The sequence below is a fragment of the Pipistrellus hanaki genome, assembly GCF_964339955.1.
Source record: "Pipistrellus hanaki genome assembly, chromosome: 16".
Lineage (NCBI taxonomy): Eukaryota > Metazoa > Chordata > Mammalia > Chiroptera > Vespertilionidae > Pipistrellus > Pipistrellus hanaki.
The window spans coordinates 19,006,345-19,027,886 of record NC_140518.1 but is presented as its reverse complement, the minus strand read 5'-3'; the positions used below and the strand labels follow the sequence as shown (position 1 = coordinate 19,027,886).

At 37.3% G+C, this 21,542-nt stretch overlaps 1 protein-coding gene across 1 annotated transcript in view; it reads right to left on the bottom strand.

The window, feature by feature from the left end:
- The window catches only part of NSF (N-ethylmaleimide sensitive factor, vesicle fusing ATPase), a 110,707-nt gene that overhangs the window by 51,734 nt on the left and 37,431 nt on the right, over positions 1-21,542 (bottom strand). Inside the window, exons 9-12 of the mRNA XM_084861720.1 lie at positions 10,091-10,290; positions 4,345-4,510; positions 3,427-3,501; positions 3,058-3,245 (exon numbers count right to left, since the gene is read on the bottom strand). Coding sequence (XP_084717846.1) covers positions 3,058-3,245; positions 3,427-3,501; positions 4,345-4,510; positions 10,091-10,290 — 629 coding nt within the window. The remainder of the gene's footprint in view (positions 1-3,057; positions 3,246-3,426; positions 3,502-4,344; positions 4,511-10,090; positions 10,291-21,542) is intronic.

Below are 21,542 nucleotides of genomic sequence, written 5' to 3'. Positions count from 1 at the left end.
TATTACATTTCCACATTACCTAGATTATTGGCATTTAAAAATAATGCAATGATACTAGTATCTTTCTCCTACTGTCTCCAGTATTTTAAAGAAGTTTTTCTTATCTGTCTTAAGTGTTTTTCTTGCCCTAGCTCCATGGTCAGCAAACTGCAGCTCGCAAGCCACATGCGGCTCTTTGGCCCCTTGAGTGTTGCTCTTCCACAAAATACCACGGCCTGGGCAAGTCTATTTTATTTTATTTATTTTATTTTTTAAATATATTTTATTGATTTTTCACAGAGAGGAAGAGAGAGGGATAGAGAGTTAGAAACATCGATGAGAGAGAATCATCGACCAGCTGCCTCTTGCACACCCCCTACTGGGGATGTGCCCCAAACTGGTGTCGGCTGGGCAAGTCTATTTTAAAGAAGTGGCATTAGAAGAGGTTTAATTTTAAAAATCTGGCTCTCAAAAGAAATTTCAATTGTTGTACTGTTGATATTTGGCTCTGTTGACTAATGAGTTTGCTGACCACTGCCCTAGCTGGTTTGGCTCAGCCAATAGAGCATCAGCCTGCAGACTGAAGGGTCCTGGGTTCGATTCCAGTCAAGAGGACATGCCTGGATTGCGAGCTCAATCCCTAGTAAGGGGCATGCAGGAGGCAGCTGATCAATGATTCCCTCTCATCATTGATGTTTCTATATCTCTCTTCCTCTCACTTGCTCTCTAGTATGGCATTCTTGATCTAGAACAAAGTCATTTCTATTATGTAGGGAAATTATGACTTATAAATAGTTTAATTCAGAATACATATATAAGTTTACTAACTTAAAAAATATTTACCAAACACCCACTATGTTCTCAGTACTTAGACCCATTTGAAATATTGTGGGAGATTCAGAGATGAATAAGATACAGACTTAAAGTCTAGAACAGGGGTTGACAAACTTTTTCTGTAAAGAGCCAGATAGTCAATATTTTAAGCTGTGTGGGCCATTGCAGTCTCAGTTGCAAATACTCAGCCCTGCCATGGTAGAATGGAAGCAGCCGCAGCCAATACATAAATGAATAGGTGTGGTTGTGTTGTAAAAAACTATTTATAAAAACTGGTGACTGGTCAGATATGGCCTATGGATCAGAGTTTGCTGACCCTTGGTTTAGAACCATTGCTAGAATTTTCCCCAATAACTAGAACATACTCAACCTAGTTGTGCAGGCTTTTATTATTTCCTATAAGAACTGTTATAAAAATTCCCATCTCTTCTCTGTGTTGCCAGCTGCCTAAATACTCTCCTAAATATTCCACTCGATACAGCTGCCAGAGTGATCTTATGTTTTAACACTATGTCACTGCTATTCTTTAAACTCTTCAATGGCTTAGCACTACTCACAGAAAAAAGTGCATACTTCTTAGCACAGTATAAAAGGCTCTTTGTCCTCCATCCCCTGCTGTAGTCTCCTCACAATATCTCTCTCTACCACCCTTTCCCTGCTTTTCATGCTGAAGTAATACTGAATTACCCTAGCATATCATGCCATTTTGTGTCTCTGTTACTTTGCATATGTTGTCCCTTCTACCTAAATGACCGGAAGTTTCTCTGTGAAAGTTCTTCTCACCCCATGGAACTGACCACATCTGACACCTTTCTCTTCCTCACCTCCCATGTACTTTCTATGTGGAGGACAGACTGAGTGCTGCTCAAAAGTAGATGGTTTACTTCTGTAAAGTTGTAGTATTAACCCCTGGCACAGTGTCTGGCATACAATAGATGCTGAATAAATCTATTTTGAACCAAAGAAAACTGAAGGTACCCTAGATGATACACTTCTATTTTAGGAAGGACAATAACACATTATTTTGAAAGAATCAGAAAAGATTTGGAGAAAATTGTAGCATATGAATCAGATATTGAAAAGTAAAAAGAGACAGTACAGACTCTCAGTGAAGAAGAAAAAAAAGCAGAGAAGTGGAAAGATAAATTAATGTCTGATGATCACTGAGTATTTCAATTTGACTAAAGTGCGTAGAGAATAACTGGGAACATATCCGGAAAGGTAGCCTAGAATAAGGTCTAGAGGACCTTAAAGACAAGGCTAAGAAGACAAAGGTGCCTCACTGAAAGTTTCAGAAGGGTAGAATGATATGATGTAGGAATATTAATCAAATAGAAGGTGGATAGTGACAATGAGAACTGAAAGATACTGCCAAGGTAGAACTGACAAAATTTGGCAAATGAGTTGATGTGGGATACAGTAGAGTGATAGGAATCAAAGAGAACTGTGAAGTTTCAAATCTGGGAAATTGAGATATCAGCAAAATAGAAGCAAAAAGGAAAGCAATAAAAAAAAAAAAGACTGGCAGTTCAATGATTCTCTCTCATCATTGATGTTTCTCTCTCTCTCCCTCTTACTCTCTGAAATCAATAAAAATATATTTAAAATAAACAAAACATCCAGGTAGAATTATTTAATTATAAATTGAAAGTGGGAGATATACTTTCAAGAGATAAGACATAAATCTGGAAGTCACTTATCTACAGGTGATTATTCATCAAAATAAAAGTATCCTCGTATATATTTCTACTAGAGTACCAATACGTTTTTGTACTAATTTGCAAACATGCCCATTCCCCTGACTTTTAATTCCTTGAGGGGAGAGGCCATGCTTTATTATCTTCATGTCTCCAGTTAAATACCTCAAAAATAGCAATTATGCTGTATATTTGATGAAAGAAGCTGCCCTCATAATTCTAAAATGTAGAAAATCTAACTTCGTATGACATGTTACAACTCAATACAGCACAAATAGTTCAAAGCCTTCATCTTCACATGGATCAGATGGAGGCAACCTAAGGGAGATGAAGGGTCAGTGGTTACTATGGGGCACATACTACCGTTATTTTTCCAGCTACTCTGAAGATTTATCAGCGGACAGTTAATTACTATTCCTTTTACCATGAACTTTTTCTATCAAAAGTCAGCACTACCCTTAGCCCTTGGTATGCTTGAAAGGAAAGAGAAAGAGCTCTGGCACAGTATGTATAGGGCTGCAGACTCCTAATCTATTAGGTGACTGACCTTTATGTGTCTGTTCATAGCAGTGGATTGTGCCGCTCGCACCAGACCCTCCAATTCAGCACCGCTGAAATTCTTGGTCTCTGTGGCCAGTTCTTTAATATCTACATCTGCAGAGAGTAACTGATGCCCTCTCATCCTGGCTGTGTGGATGTGAAGGATTTGTAGTCGACCTTTTTCATCTGGTAAACCTGATAAAATTGAAAATAAGGCAGATATTATTTTATTCCTAATGCTTTCTTATAGGTACATCTGCTTCTCATAATATGCAACTTCTCTAACAAACATTAAACCACTGAGTTGTGCGATTTTGCTTCTGCTAATGAACTCTACATCCTCCACTCCCGTGCCATCAGTGACAGGTCTACTTACCTATTTCCATTTTAACTTCCAGTCTTCCAGGTCGAAGGAGAGCGTCATCGATCAGATCTGGTCTGTTGGTCATTCCTGAACAGAGATAGATGTTAAAACATACAAATGATCACAGTTCAAAAATAAGATAAAATGTGTCTTCAGTATTTTTAAGATTAGTAATTTGCCTTAGAAGCTATGAGGACAGTTTATAAGTCAAACAGAAAACCAATTTATTCTCAAATAAAAGTATCACTTGTTCTTGACATGTTCTAATGAAAATACCTGGAGACTTTGCTTTAGTTATAAATTATTTTGCTATAAATTTAGTTATTGTACTACTGTACAAGCCAATGATATATAAATACAATAAAAACTTCAAATATTTAAAAATAAAAATTAAGATTCAGAGAGGGCAAGTAACCTGTCAAAGTGAGAGAGGGGCAATACGAACATGTTTGAACCAAAGTCCCTTCCCTTTTTAGTAGGCCACTGGTTTTCAACCTTTATAAACAACAGACTTCTTCCTCTCCCCACAAAAGTTATCTTAAAAAGAACCTCAGTACCTAAATAGTTAAAAGACGAAGTTATGATATGCATAGAGATGCATGATCTGAAGCTCATTCCCCTCACAGACCTTGAAGCCACCCTGAAAACTCCAGAAGGCCTACAAGACCCACTTTGAAAACCACTGCATTACATTGTGCTGCCTTTTAAATGGGTAAATTATATGCTTAAACCCATGAGTCCCTAAAACCCACCTTACATTTGTCCTGTTAAGGCTAGACATTAAAATAGTCAAGTCTTCAATAACACTTGATTCTAATTTGGAAACATTGGCAAAGTAGTATATAATAATTACAATCTATACAGATCTTAATTCCGAACCCATGTGTCTGTTTTTTAAATCATAGCACTTTTTTTTTTAAACAAACATACCAATGACTAAGATGTTGTTCAGCTGTTCTACCCCGTCAATTTTGGACAGCAACTGGTTGACGACAGTGTCATGGACTCCTGTGCTACCAGCCATGCTTCCTCTCTGCTTGCAGATGGCATCAATTTCATCAAAGATGATGATGTGCAAACCACTGTTAGCACCAAGCTAGTAAGGGAAGAAATTATATTATAGGGCAAATAATTCAAATAATTTGAATATATTAAACAAACTAATCCAAAAGGCAAAGCAAAACTTTCCATAATGGACTTCACTCCATATTGACTAATAAATACAGCAAGTCTAATCATGGTTGTAGCCTTACAAAGGTGTTAGAACTACTTTCTCAGAAGTCTGCAAACTGCAATGATATTACAGAACCTCTTATTTAATAGCCATAAAACAAACATACACATTACATACTGATGCAAGTGAATAACCCATCATATACTAGTAACTGTTCATTTCTTATCTCACTATTTAAAGGAATTCTTATACTTATCAGATGCATTTCTTAAGTCAGTGAATGACAATTCTCTCCTAGTTTCCCTAATTTTGGTGAAGGGATTGTCCCAGAAACAGATTTAATGTTCATTGGTTTGTCACCTTATATTGCTAAGTGGTAACTCTATCCAGAGGTCCACTGGGAATTGGGGAAATAGGGGAAGGAATTGAACATGATTCACATTCAGTCATACCACATAAAAACAGATTATTTTTTCCTAACAGTAAAGTGAGAACAGAGACAGTTTACAAAAAGAACACAGTCAAGGGGTATGGTGTTTCTTCTGCATAGTGATTTCTGTTTTAGTTTATTGGATATAGTAATTGTTAAAATAGTTTATATATTTCAAAATTTCAATAGATGCAAAAGCTTATAAATGCTAATAATTGGTTAGATTAAGTTAAATGGACCTTCTAACAATTTATATTTAAGTAATTAAAGGGAGAAGTATGCTTTAGAAATTAAAAAAAAACAAAACATTAGTGATTAATAAAATGAAACAGACGAGAATGAAAAAACCTCAATATGAAAACATGGATAATATTAAGATGGGTATAATGAGACTAAGGATTAGATATGGTTGGTAGTCATTAAACCTCTGGCAAGAATAAAATAAAAAAAAATAGGTTTAAAAAATGTTTTTATTGATTTTTTTAAGAGAGAGAGAAGGATGGAGATAGAACCATTGATGGGAGAGAAACATCATCGATCATACAACATGCCCCCTACTGGGGATTGAGCCTGCAACCTGGGCATGTGCCTTGACTGGGACACAAATCAGTGACCTCAAGACTCATGGGTGGATGCTCACTGAGCCACACCAGCCAAGCAAAAAATGACCTAAAGGAAATTAGACTGGGTCTAAGTTGTTTTAAAAAATGAAAACCAGCCAGGACCGGTTTGGCTCAGTGGATAGAACGTCGACCTGCGGACTGAAAGGTCCCGGGTTTGATTCCAGTCAAGGGCACGTACCTTGGTTGCGGGCACATCCCCAGTGGGAAGTGTGCAAGAGGCAGCTGGTCAATGTTTCTCTCTCATCGATGTTTCTAACTCTCTATCCCTCTCAATTCCTTCTATGTAAAAATCAATTATTTACATATATATATATATATATATATATATATATATATATTAAAATGAAAACCTAGTAAAACTCTGTTTGATCCAGCAATTCCATCCCTTGGCTTATAGCAGCTCTGCTCATAAGTACCTCAAACTGGAAACAATCTAAATGCCTTTCAATAGATGAATGGATAAATAAACTGTAGTACATCCATACAATGGAATACTACTCAACAATAAAAAGGGATGGTTGATACATGCAACAACTTGGATGAGTCCCAAAGGAAATATGCCAAGTGAAAGAAGCAAATCTCAAAAGGTTACATACTCTGATCCTATTTATATGAAACTAAAGGTATGGTGCACAAAATTCATGCAATGGGGTGGAGGGGAGGTGGGCTCAGCCCAGCCTGCACCCTCTCTAATTGGGACCCCTTGGGGGATGTCTGACTGCTGGTTTAGGCCCAATCCCGGGGACCAGGCCTAAACCAACAAGTTGGACATCCCTCTCACAGTCCTGGACCACTGGCTCCTAATCGCTCACCTGCCTGCCTGCCTGCCTGCCTGCCTGGTTACCCCTAACTAGCTCCCCTGCCAGCCTTGTCACTTCTAACTGACCCCCTGCTGGCCTAGTCATCCCTCATAGCCCCCCCTGCCAGCCTGGTTGTCCTACACAGCCTGCTTTTTCAGTCATTTGGTTGTCCCTCACTAACTCCTCTGCCGGCTTGGTTATAGGCAGCCACCTTGTGAGGGCATGAGGGTTAATTTGCATATTACCTCTTTATTATATAGGATTCTTGAAAAGACAAAACTATAGGGATGGAGAACAGATCAGTAGTTACCAGGAGCTGTTAGCACAGGGAGAGTGACCATGAAGGGACAACCTGAGGGAATTATTTTGGGGTGATGTAAATGTTCTGTATCTAGATTTTAGTGGTGGTTACATAAAACTATATATACCAAAATTCATAAAACTGTATACTGGAAGAAAGTCTATACTACTTCAGAATAATAAATAGAAACACATTACTCACAAATTGTTCTCCTTCCACCAATGTTTTAAAAAGTAAATTCAAATTTGAAAAAAGTAATTTTTTAACATCATATTTATTGAACAGATATCTGATGCTAAATGATAGCTTGCTGATCAAAAAAATTAAACACCAAAAACTATTCATCTTTCCATTTGTAGAAAGGACTGAGAAGGAGGAATTGGAACTACAATCTTAGCATTACCAAACACTTCTATATAGGGTATTAATTCTTGCTGTCCTTGGTACAAAACAAGGACTTTCCTGTTTATGACTGAAAAACTGTGATGCTACATTATTTTTATAAGATTTTTATTCAAGGTTGTCTACCAATAGAGCATGAAACAAACAGCTGCTATAATGTATGAATTTTGCTGTCAATGTGCCTTATGTTGCCAATGGAATCATGACTTCCTTCTCAGGCCAACCTCAAATATCATTTCTGTGGAAAGGGAAGTCAGAGACAATAAGAACACTGTGTTTGATTAAATGATCACAGGAACAATCTGTCCTAAACATAATTCAGTACAATTCTGACCTTTTCAGAACCTTACTAATCTTGTGACCTGTCATCAGGTCCCTTCCCCCCAACCTCGTCAGTATAACATCAACTTTTACAGGTGTGTTATTTAAATAAAGCCAAATTCTTATTGCAATAAATTAGGAGTCAGGTAAGAAAGATGTCAAACTGATGATTCAGCTACAGATTAATGTAGCTGAATTGTCAATAAACCCTTTACCAAAGAGTTTGAATTTCCATAATGCAATTCTCTTCAACTTGCTGGCTTTTAGTTCTGTTCTTACCATCTGAAAAGTATTCCCGCATAGAAACAGAGCTGATGCTATTGAGCTCCTGGCAACAGCTTTTGAAAACCACAGTTCTATATTTAACTTGTTTGACCTATATGCAAGTGCTCATCTCCGTCAGCCCGGATTGTCCAAAATCACAGAGGTGATGCTTTTCTTTATTATGTAACACACGTATACCCTCCATGGGTTCATTAGCTGAGTATACCAAGCCATTTCTGGACGTAAGACTTGAGAAAGTTATAACTGAAAAGGCTGGCTATGAAATTCCCTACTTAGAAATTCTCTGCCAACTCAACATTATCATTAACTGTGTCATATTTAAACTGTCTGCAAGTTTATTTATAAAGATTGATATCTCATGAGTTTTTTTCTTGGAAGTCTTGCAGAGACCAAAAAGGAAAATATATTTAAAAAAATAAAATAACACTCATTCTATCTGGCAATTACCATATGGGTCCACTGGATCTTTTTATAAATCTAAGCTATATTATTCTATTCCAACATTCTAGAAAATTCTCAAGAGATTCTATCTTTGAATATTGCTTCTATACTACTTTATTTGGAGTTTGCACTTTAACTTTGTTATCTCCATTTCTCTTTCATATTTCCCCTTCATCTCTGTGCTACATTCTGGATGATTTTTTTTAGATCTTATTCTCCTGTTTGTCACTTCTTTCTTCAGCTGAAACTACTGGCTTATGTTTAACCTGGTTGCTGAGCTTTAAATTTTGATAATATTTTCTATTTATTGAAACTATTTTAGCTTCCCCTATGAGAAGCTCTTATGGCCTTGGCTATTGGAGCATTCCTTGGGGTCTGCTCATATCTAACAGCCCTATGGTATCATTAGCCAAGGATTCATTTTCAAATTATTTTCTCAGCTTGGGGACTCCAGATCACAGATGGAATGGTTTCTGTTGTTGTTGTTGCTGCTGTTTTGTGTTTAAATCATAAGCATAAGTCAAGGATTCACAGTTTAGAATGGCCATGAGAGATTCCTTAGCTCCTACTTCAGACCCCAGGTTGTTAAATGTTTTTATTTCTCTGTGTTGGTAGATAAATACCTTTAAGATAATTCTTTTCATTGAGAATACAATCCCTTTGAAGGTTCCAGTTCTTAATCCATACTTTAAGTGGGTTCAAGGACTCATTTTCTGCTCTCAGTATATTACCAAACTCCTATATTACCAAAACCAAAGCTTCAGCTCCTATCTTTATCATTCAAATGTTCAGTTTTCTTTACATTTCTGAAGATTTCATTTTCTTTCCTGAGAGCACAGTGATGTATTTAAAATGATTTTTTATATTTTACCCAGGATATGAAGGTGTTTGTAAAAGGAAAGTTTCAAGTTGCCTAGTCTACTATATTGCCAGAAACAAAATCCCATGGCATTATTTTTAAACACTCTACCAATGTAACAAATATTAGTAGATTAGTTTGGGTTTCTAGTGTAATAGAACCAAGATCCACCCTATTAGTCACCTGAAAATATACAGATATATAGTATGTAGATCTAAATATCTAGATAGAGATCTAGATATCTATTTATCAATCCAGCTAGCTAGCTAGCAATAGAGAGATTAATTATAAGGAATTAGCTAACACAATGATGGTGAATGACAAGTCCCAAGATCTAAAGATATTTCTATTCTATTCAGGCCTTCAGCTGATTGGGTAGGCCACCCATATTAGGGAGGACAATTGCATTACTCAGTCTACTGATTCAAATGATAATCTCATCCAGAAATATTCCCACAGACGCACTCAGAATAATGTATAACCAAATGTCTTGGCACCCTGAGGCCTAGACAAATTGACACATAAAATTAACCACCACATAGTAAACTCTGGTTTTATTTTTAATTAATTTTATTATTTTTCTAAGACTCAAATCAAGCTTGCCTCTGGGACCTATCAACTCATACCTGTCACTCTACAACTGAGCAGACTCATTGGGAAGTAAGCTAGTTTTCTGCACATGGACCTAACATACACATAATTCCTCTTTATAGATTTAATTCCTCTCTTTCCAAAGGATGAGTTCAAGTCTCTGGAAGTAATGTGGAATAAAAGTGTCACCTGAAAATATATTCATGATTTGTTTTTGTAAAACTTTTGGCTTATACAATCATCTATCTTTGTATTATGAACATGTGGGTAATGACATCATGTAAATCCCCATAATCCTGGTTGAGTGACATAACTTGGTACTAAATAAACTTTAGCTTCAAGTTTTTAAAAATATAGACCGTTCTAACAAGTTTTCCACCATAACGCTGAGTTTCATTCATCCTATAAATTCGTAAACTTTTACTGAAATATAGTTATATTAACATTACCCTCCTTTGCTCCTCTTCAGCATCAGCAAAGAGTTTACGAATGTTAGCTTCTGATTCTCCCACGTATTTGTTAAGAATTTCTGGCCCATTGACCACTTTGGGCTCTCTTGCATTCAACATCTTGCCAATCTGTCGAGCCAAGAGAGTCTTACCACAACCTGGGGGCCCATATAACAGGATGCCTTTAACATGTTTGCAACCTAAAAAGGAAAAGAAAATAATCTTATGTCAACTAACTAAAATCCAAGTAAGACAGCTAAAGCAAAGTTTTCTTTCTTTTTCATATGCATGTAATAAAAAGTACAATGATTCCATTAACATACATTGATAGCCAGGTGTCATGAATAGAACAAGAATGAATAAGTGAAGCTCCTGGTACTGCCCCCCCCCCCCCCCCCCCGCCGCCCCCCAATTCAGAAACAATTCCTATACCAATACCAATATTTTCAGAGGAAGCTGCCAATTAAAGGTCGTTGGAAAAGTATTATTTGAGCTATCATTTAGAACAAATACTTTTAACTCTCTCTCTTTAAACTAAATACCTAATTAGGAACTATTACTTATTTTTTTATTATTCTTTACTTTAAAGTCAGGGGTAGAGGGGGAAATCTAGTTTGTTTTTGTTTTTTTTGTTAATTTAACCTAACACAAATCTCTATGATACAGTAAGCTATGGAAACTCTATCTTAGTCATTGAAATTATAGGTTACCTGTCAATACAAGCACTTGCAGAAAGGGCAAACATGTGTGCGTTGGATGGCATAGAGCAATCCATAGGATCCAGATAGATATTATAGACTTTGTGGATAAAGTTAAATGTTCTATTTCACGTGATTAATGCCAAGTAAGGCACATGCTTTCTCAGAGCCACCCAGATGAAGTTCCAAAGGAAACTTCTTTTCAAGGCAAGCATTGCTAAATGCCTTAGAGGTATCATTAATAGAAAATAACAAGAATAATAATCTAGGTGTCCCAGGATTTCTTTAGACAACTCTACATGAGCATTTACTCCATTTCTTAAGATTAGGATGACCTGTGGTTTCTGTTTACTCACTCTTGGAATTTTCACATTTCTAGCAGTTTCACAGTTCAGATGCATGACTTTTTTTAAAGTGAGTTTTTTATTTCTCCTACACCAAAAGCACACTGTGAAATAAAAAATTATTAGATTTCAGTGTTAACACTCAGAAGTGTGGGTGAAAAAGAAAATTTCTGGAAATGGAATATATATATATTATGTTTTCAATGATGACAATACATGTAATAACCCACATAAGAGAAATCACAAGCTATAACCAGCTCTCCTATAAATTTTACATTCTGAGGAGGAAGACCCTTTGGATTGCCAGTAAGTTCATTACTTCTATCATTATGTCAAAAAGGACTGACTCCCTTTTAAATCTCTGAAAGTAATGAGATCTGTGCTTATGGTAACGGCTGTGCTTATAGAGACTAGGGGACCTTAGTGGAAACCTTTGTCTTAATCCTCTCATCACAGAGCAAATTCCTGTCTTAAGAACCATGGCCAAAAAATAAAAATAAATAAAAATAAAAAGAACCCAAGCCTAATAAAATGTCTTGGCCCTTAACCCACCCTTCAAACATGAGTTGCAGGGAGATGAGGGGGAAGCCTTGAGCTTCTCCTAGAGGTCAATACCACCAAGTGCTACAGCATCCAAGTGACTGGGACACATTTGATAAGGACTTTGGAACCTGCCTCCTAATCTTCCCCTCCAACTGCTACCATCATGATGTGAAGCTATTCCTATTTATAAAACACCTGCAGAGGCAAGTGACAGTAGTGATGAAACAGGTACAGGAGAGGAGAGCCAGAAAGAAAATGAAGATTTGCTGCGTACCTACAAAGTACCAGGCCTTGTCCTCATCTCCACTTTCTTAACTTTCTCCAAATTTATCAACTTCCCCCTAACCATACTTCCTTCCATATTAAGCCATACTTTTTTTTCTCCCAAGGATTCTCAACTCATTGGCCTTCTTATATTCCTGGAACACCCATCCCATAAGCCCTGAACACAATATGGATTTACTGCACCTACACACTGGTCACAGGGCACAGTCATGAAATATACCACTGGCTGATATCCTCAGAATTTCATCCCATCCAATTTAAGTTCTACTCTCACTGCTTTCTCAGTCCAGCATGCCATCCTTTACTTGCTTTTGTGAGTTGTCTCCCATTCCCCTTAGTAATTATTCAGATATTCACTGTTCTTCTCTTCTCAAGTGCTCCCCATGCCATTAATTCTTAAAGATGATCTACATTCCTACTTCACATATTTAAAAGAAAAAGACTGTGGACTCCCTTTAGCTTCCTGATTCCGTATCTACAAATTTATCTGCAGACACATCCATTCTCAACATCAACATTGGCTCCTAAAGGATGAGTTTCCTTCCTCTTTAAATTCCAATTATTTGTATATGTACCTTCTTCTCCATTATTCAAGGGTAGTTACTGTCTCATCAATCCTGAATTGCAGACATGCAGCCTAGAGCCTAACACATAATATGTACTCAATAAATGGCTGAATAAGTAAATTATGGATTCCTTTAAAACAAACAAACAAACAAACAAAAAAAAAAACCGCAAAGAAAATGAGGGAGAAAAGACCCTTTTAAAATTTTTGTTTAAAGCTCTTAATTTATGGAACAGTGTAAAATAACATAGCTGAATTAAATTACCTAAAAAACATAATTGCAATGATAGGGACTTTGCAAACTTAGCAAAACAAACTACATGATAAATACTAGTCTTAACACCATAACTCTGTTTTTGTACATGGAAAATACTCAATTTAATATGTTTTGAATTAAATTGACCCAGATTTTATAAAATAACTAAGTAATTCACAAAATAGTACCCTGAAGTTTGAGGGAGATAAAACACATTTCCATGGAATTTATTATATACTAGAGGCCTGGTGCACAAGATTCCTGCACTGGGGTTCCCTTGGCTTGGCCTGTGCCCTCTTGCAGTCCAGGAGTCCTCGGGGGATGTCCGACTGACGACTTAGGCTTGCTCCCTGCCACTGCTGCTGCACCAGGCATGAGCTGGCTTCTGGGCTTCTGGGTGAGAGGCACTCACCCTGTAGGAATGCACTGACCACCAGAGGGCAGCTCCTGCATTGAGCATTAGAGGGACTGGTCATTCTGCCCTTAGGTCAATTTGCATATTACCCTTTTATTATATAGGAGGAGGATAATACAGATTTCTGAAATGACAGACTCTATTCAATGTAACATCAACGGATGTCACGGAAACTCTAGTCTGCATTAGAACTATAATTCTTTTTTTTTTTTTTTTTTAAAAAAATATATATTTTATTGATTTTGTACAGAGAGGAAGGGAGAGAGATAGATAGTTAGAAACATCGATGAGAGAGAGTCATCGATCAGCTGCCTCTTGCACACCCCCTACTGGGGATATGCCTGCAACCAAGGTACATGCCATTGACCGGAATCGAACCCGGGACCCTTCAGTCCCCAAGCCGACGCTCTATCCATTGAGCCAAACCGGTCTCGAGAACTATAATTCTTTTAGGATCTCAAGAAAGCACATCAAAAATATACACTGACATATGAAGATTTTCAAAATCCACTACCACAAAGAAAGCAATTACTTAAACAAGCAGTGGAAATGAGACTTTGTTATTACCATTATTATTATAAGTTGTTCTGACTTATTAAATAAGTAGTGGTCCCTAATTTTAAATGAGTCATAAAAATTTTTCAAAAATAATTCCATTCAACAAAAATGTATTAAGCTCCTGTTTGGACTATGCACGAAACTATTATAGATGTTAGGGATACAAACAAGAAAAAGGCCATTCCTACCTACAGAGCATTCCAGGTTTAGTAGGATAGACAGAAATTTTAAAAAGTTATCTACAATATAATATGACATTATCAGAGATGTGTATAAAATGTTTTGGAACTTAGCCAAGAGAGACTTGATTCTGTCAGGGTGATAGCAGAAAATTAGGGATGTACATAGGGGAAGAGGTTCAAGGCTGGGCAATGGAGAGGAAATGGAACCTTTAAAAGAGAGACTGGAATGATCAAAGACACAGAGGCATAGACATAGGTAACTGTCCTCTCAAAACAGCCAGGAGTGCCCTAGATGGGTTGGCTCAGTGGATAAAGTGTTGACCTGTGGACTGGAGGGTCCCAGGTTCTATTCCAATCAAGGGCAAATGCTAGGGTTAGAGGCTTGATCCCCAGTGGGGTGCGTACAGGAGGCAGCTGATCAATGATCCTCATCATTGATGTTTCTATCTCTCTCTCCCCCTCTCCCTTCCTCTCTGAAATCAATAAAAATATTAAAACAACAACAACAAACAGCTAGTAGTAACCTGTTGTGGCTCAGCCTTAGAGGTGGGGAGAGGGGAGTGCCTGGAAATGAGTGTGACAGGCTCCCAACTACCATAGGCCTTGACAACATGCCTAGGAGCTCTTAATATGTTTTGTAAAAACCCTGAGGTTTTTATAACCAAGGAAGGTGCATAATAAGATATGTGCTTAAAAACTAAGCCTGGCGGTAATTGGAGGAAGGACTAGCAAACAAAGAGGGAGAGGGTGGAAGTCTAGTTGAAGAGATGTTCTTAACCTTTTTTTCTGGGGACACTGCCTCACTGGCTAGCTCTGGATTTTCACCGATTAAGTTTTGAATATCCCTCCATTTGGAAGCACATGAACAAATGGGACCAGAGAGCTCAGGAGGACACATCCATACTGATGCCCCTGCGGATGCCCCATCTTTCTCCTGAGCTTCTCCAGGAGATTAAAGCATGGTTCTGATGTTGGAGAACCTCTGATCTCTGGCTGCTGGGCTGTCTGACTGCTAAGCTGTACTGATTGCTATTACTTTCCTATGCCTTACATGACCCCTCACTACTGAGAGATCAGTGCCCTGGGTTAGAGAACTAAATAGCAAAGGGCAGGCAAAGAACAATCAGTGAAACTTACTTCTTTAAATTATCATAGTCTCTCATTCTATCTCTTTCTTTCCCATGGAATAGTTTAATGTACCTCCCCCCAAAAATGCATATGTACAAAAAAATTTATATAATTTTGAGGGTATTTTTAGGTCCCTTGAGGGTCTATGCATGAAATCCAAATTTAAAACTCCTAATATACTACTGAAATAATCCAGACAAGAGACAATAGTGAAAAGAGGCAATAGTGGTAGGTAACTATAGTAGGAAAAGAAAGAAATATGTGGGAGATATTAACCAGAATTTAGACAGCAAATGAAAATAAAAGAGGAGGCATCAAGGATGTGACCTTAAGGTATGTAACCTTCACATGTATGAAATGAGGATAACCTCAAAAGGCCACCAAGAAGATAGCAAGAGGAGGGCAGAGGAAATCATATTTTTGTTTTTGGCTGTAAGGCATTTTGAGATTCAGGCAGTATTATCCATTAAAAATGTAGGCTGAGCCAAGACCGGTTTGTCTCAATGGATAGAGCGTTGGCTTGGGGACTGAAGGGTCCCGGGTTCGATTCCGGTCAAGGGCATGTACCTTAGTTGCGGGCATATCTCCAATAGAGGGTGTGCAAGAGGCAGCTGATCGATGACTCTCTCTCATCGATGTTTCTAACTCTCTCTCTCCCTTCCTCTCTGTACAAAATCAATAAAATATATTTTTTTAAAAATGTAGGCTGAAAACTCAGAAAATATATCAGAACTACTGGTTCAATATTTTTGAATGTCTGCTCTGGGCACGTGAAAAGACACAAGAAATGTTAGGCTGAGGAGCGTGACAGCAGGGGCACGTGCTGCAGACAGAGAGGATGGGACTGGGAAAAGAACACTGCGTTTAAAAATCAGGAAGCTCATGCTGATCTGGCCAAAGAGCCTTAGATCGGGTCAGATCATTTTAGGATGGGTATGAGAAAGAAGCCAAGGAGCAGAAGTAGAAACAAACAGATGACACTTTCAGGAACTCTGGCAAAAGACAGGGCAGATTTAGGGAGACCGAGTGCAAGGGAAGCTCTTCTTCTGGGACAAGTGAACTGGAGAAGAGGAAGTAAATAAACTGAGGGATGCCTGTGGAGTTCTGTTTACTAAGTGAAGAAACATGGTAAAGGTTTGGAAAGAATTGGGGAATTGGGAAGATGTGTGGGGAAACATGCTTGAGCAGACAGATGCCATTAGGCAAGTGAACTCAGCATATGAAATTCAGGTCACTGAGGGACTCTCCTCTTTATTGTAATTATATAAGCAACTCACACTGCTGGGTAAGGTATAGATTCTTACTCAACTCTACAAATATAAATGTCATCAAAGCTGCCATAAGAATCTTGACTTCTTTGGGTTTAACCGTCTCATCACCTTTTTTCTTTTTTAAATATATTTTTATTGAATTCAGAGAGGAAGGGAGAGGGAGAGAGAAATAGAAACATTAATGATGAGAGAAAATCATGGGTCAGCTGCCTCCTTCACACTCCCTACTGGGGATCAAGCCTACAATCTTGGCATGTGCCCTTGACTGGAATCGAACCCTGGGCCCTTCAGACCCTAGGCAGATGCTCTATCCACTGAGCCAATCCAGCTAGGGCATAAGCACTTTTACTGATTTCAGAGAAGGAAGAGAGAGAGGGAGAGAGAGATAGAAACATCATGATGAGAAAGAATAACTGATTGGCTGATTATTTCCTCTTTTCAAAATGTAATCTTGAAGTTTAATAACACTAGATAAATAACAATATTCAGTTAATTTAATTTGAAATCAACATATTTATAGCTCAATTCTATTATTTAATTATCTCATTCAAAGTGTGAGGTTAAAACTATTACATGATTTGTAGGCAACATTTTTCCTCCATTTTCCACAAAGTTTGGGGTTTTCACTTTCATTTCTAAGTCATTTCCATCTTTTTTTCTTCCACAACAGCTTACATAAGTAAGAACCATTGTGGACTAATAGTATAATCAAATATAGTTACACTGCATTACTTCTTTAATTTCCTGTGTTCAATTACCTAACTGCTTGTTTTACTAACTGCTCCTGTTGATCATCTTCTTAAAAATAACTAATTTTACTTGAATGAGGCACAAACATATTAACAAGTCTTGGTTAATACAACATAAAGGAAGGTGGTAGTGAAAAGCATTATCCAAAATGGACAAATATATATATAAGTTTTGGAATTTAAGTTTCTAATTACATTTGAATGTAGGAGTAAATGAAATCCTGGAATATCATATTATTTCATTCATTTAACAAATGCTACATTTGGTGGTGAGATGATTGCTTCTATTTTCTCAGTGAAATAAAGGTTGCAGGTGACTGGCTGCTGGTGAAGATGGAAGAAGGGAAGAGGCAGTGGTGAAGGTTTGAGAAGAGTGGAGAGAAACTAGTTATCTCAAAGAGTAGGAGAGTAAACTGACTAGACTAGAGAAATACAGGAACTACTGCTTCCAAGACATACTAACGGCCCACCTGAGATTTGGTTCGTAAATTTAAAATGTGATTGGACACCATGGTTTTTCTTAAGCCATATTTAATATTCTGGGTACTTATTTATACATAATAGGCAGTAGCTGAGATACACTTGGGGCTTTGATACACATAGAAGACAAAGGATGAGGCCAATAAGGGTGTGTGCAAGGAAGTTAAACATGATAGACCATGGAATCTAAGCTGGGTAAAGAGGGAGGAGAGGACAAAAAGGTTGGGAAGTGACAGAGCAAATTAACTGGAGGGCCCCATGGGATCAAAGTTGATGGATCTGGCCTGGGAAGAATGCTAGAAGTAAGCAAGGATCAAATGGAAGGTGGCTAGAAGCAGGATGCTTAAAACTGAAATTCCAGAAGTGGTTATTGGTAATGGCAGTCTTGGGTCTGACCAAACAGGGGGTGGCTGAGAAGGAGTGAAAGAAATGAGGAAGTCAAAAAAGTGAACAAATTACTAGCAGGATACCAAAGTCACCCAACATATAAATAAATCACACAAGGAAGATTACAGTGAGGAAAAGCAAGCGAGCAACGTCTTTATCTGGCTCCCTTGTTCATTCCTCGCTAGCAGGGCTACTCTTGTTCTCTTTCATTTTGTTCTCCTAATGGTACTGACAGTGAAAAGTATTAATGTTTATTAATATATCATTAAGTAATATCTATTACTAAAGGCACAAGTAATATAAAATGCTAAAGAAATAAGCATAGCAAATGGTAATGTCATTGTTTACTAAAGATTTAAGTTAATGAACCTCACTATAAGACTACATTCTGTAAAGAACTTAATATAAGGCTTGTATCTCATTCTAGACTCCTTGTCATAAATTATGTTTAATGATTCCATGGGATATGAACCACAAAGCTGCATTTTAATTATGCTTTACAATAGATACCTGTCAAAAGGAAGAAATCATGATTTGCGGTCAGGTGCCAAATAAGGGAAGATTGATTGGATTAAAAGTATTAAGGGATAAATCAAGTGAAAAACTCCAGAGAACATTAAAAATTACTAATAGCCCCACCTTTCTGACCAATGACTCTCAAACTTGGATATCAAAAACTAGCAAAAGAACTTAAAACAAAACAAAAAAGAAAGAAAACAAAACACCCTAGGAAGACATGCTGTCACTAAGTTGCTCAGTTTTTAATTTGCAAAGTAAAGATTTCTTAAACAAACAAATCAAACCTGACATCTATCACCACCACTTCATATAAAATGTATTTAATAATAAAAGGTAGAAGGACATAATCTCAAAATAGAGGACATTCTTTTGTATTAAATAAACTTGGTCTTATGTAAAGGCTTTTTAAGTCAGCTTGCCTGGATTCAAATCCTGGTTCTTCTATTTACCAGCTAAGAGTAACAACAGCAACAACCTCAAACGGTTATTATTATAAGGATTAAACATACAGTACTTAGCATTCTTCATAGCACCTAGTAAGAGCTCATAAATATTGGCTATTTGCCGAAACCGGTTTGGCTCAATGGATAGAGCGTCGGCTTGGGGACTGTAAGGTCCCGGGTTCGATTCCGGTCAAGGGCATGTACCTTGGTTGCAGGCATATCCCCAGTAAATAACATTAGCTTATTTTTATTTTCTTGTTGTAAAGGAGTGATGAAATGAAGCCAGACTCCCAACTGGCATGTGAGAATTAGAACTATTAAGTGACTGTAAAGCTTGGGGGGGAAAAACACTATTTTGCTTACAAAATTATTTTCCTGAGTGACTACTGTGGCCATTTAATACTTTAATGCTATTATCACTTAAATATTGCAAACTATAGTACCCATTCCATTGATGAACATCTAGCTCCAAATTAAATGAGCAGTAAAAGATATAGATCACATCATTTTCACAAAGACTTCACTAGTGTTTGGTAAACTGGGAATTCTCCATGGTTACCTTCTTTCCTCTGGGTAGATTACTATCAGTCTCAATCCTACCTGCTTCTTTGTGCAGTAGGCAGTCAATTCATACCTATTTCTCAAGCTTTCCAAGCTCATTTAGGGTCAATATGCAGCTCATTCATAAAAGCCAGGCTACCATGATTATCAATTCCTCATGTACACATCCTTCTATCATCTTCCCCCTGCCTGTCCTATCATAATATGTATATTTCTTTTCCAAAGTTCTCCTTATCTCCCCCATTCTCAGAGTCCCCAACTGCCAGTTATTAGAAAGCTGTCACTCCCGTTTCTTAGGGAGCACACACCCTGCTCTGTTGGCACTCACCAGGGGTGACTTGGTTCTACTGGGATGCACTGAGGCTATTTCTGGGTATGTCATCCAAAAGGGTATTTGCAATGCTAGATTACCACAGCCCATCCTTTGCCTCTTAGTTTGAGATAGATTAGTATAAGATGCCTTATCTCACTTCTAGTTACTACTCTCTCACCTGAATCAGCAATTCTCCCAACAATTTACAAAATGTGTACTACTGTTTCGAGCCTCAGTTGTTGATATCGAGGGGTTATAAATCATACAAATTTTGGTGAGGAAAACTTCAAGAATGTGCTACAAATAGCTTGAAATGATTTCTGATCTAAAAGTCTAAGTGGAATAAGGCCTTACCTAATATAATAAGACTTACCCAGCCCCTCTGATAAAAGTGATACATGAAAATATTTTTTATCTATTACACTAGTTGTAACCTCTTTTCTTAAAATAGCTCCATTTAAAATACACAGCCTTAATTCTGTAATAAAATGAATAAACAGTAATCTTTACTATTTTCAATCTTCCAAACACTATCTAAAAAGTGACAAGTTTGTATCTTAGAAAGCAGTAAAATTTTCTTTGCTTGAGACTTTATCAGAGGCCAGCTGCAATGATGAAAAATTGTCAGTCAACTTTTAGTTATCCAAAAGTGGAATAATGAGAGCTAAGGCTAATTTTACACAAGAGTGAGCAGAATAATATATCAGAAGTGATCTCAAATTAGCATCAGGATAAGGAGTGTTTAGTTTATTTTGTAGGTAGCATGATCTATGAAGAGAGAAAATGTGAAGTGGTTTTGAATGATAATTGATGTTTGAAAATTTAAAAAATATACTTTATTGATTTCAGAGAGAAAGGAAGAGGGAGAGAGAACATCGATAATGAGAGAAACACTGATAGGCTGCCTCCTGCACACCCCCTACTTGGGATCGAGCCCACAACCGGGCATGTGCTCTTGACCAAAACTGAACTCTGGACCATTCAGTCCGAAGGCTGGCACTCTATCCACTGAGCAAAACCAGCTAGGGCAATAACTGGTTTAAAGGGAAATCCCAAATAGCTTCCAGTTCAAATGCAGAGATTCACGATGTTTGCCAAAGAGTGAGGCTAGTGGCAAATCATGACATATTCGGTCTCTTCAGTCATGCAAACCAGATTAAAATGCTTCTTTTTTTTAAAAACAAAACAAAACATATTTTATTGATTTTTTTTATAGAGAGAAAGAGAGAGGGATAGAGAGTTAGAAACCAATGAGAGAGAAACATCAGCTGCTTCCTGCACACCTACTGGGGATGTGCCCAAAACTAAGGTGCATGCCCTTGACTAGAATCGAACCTAGGACCTTTCAGTCTGCAGGCCAATGCTCTATCCACTGAGTCAAACTGGTTAGGGCTGAATGCTTCTTTTTAAGTAGTGCATGCACTTGAAGAAAATACCATCACAAATTAATATTAATATTTGATCTTTAATTCCAATTTCTCCTAGAATCGTGATTTAGTTCTATTCAATTTATCATTTTGGTACTATGATATAATTAAGAAACAATTCTGAATTTTCCAGCCAAGCAATGAAGACTTGGAGCATAACTTCCATCAACTCATAATGTTTGTTTGTTTCAAAGACAGTCAATCCTCATCTAAATCAGGTTATTATCTACATTTGCATAGCTGTGCACTTATCAAATCTTTAAGGAAAGGAAATACTTAAAACTAAAAACACAACTTCTGACCTCATTTGAGCAGTCAGATCTTTGAT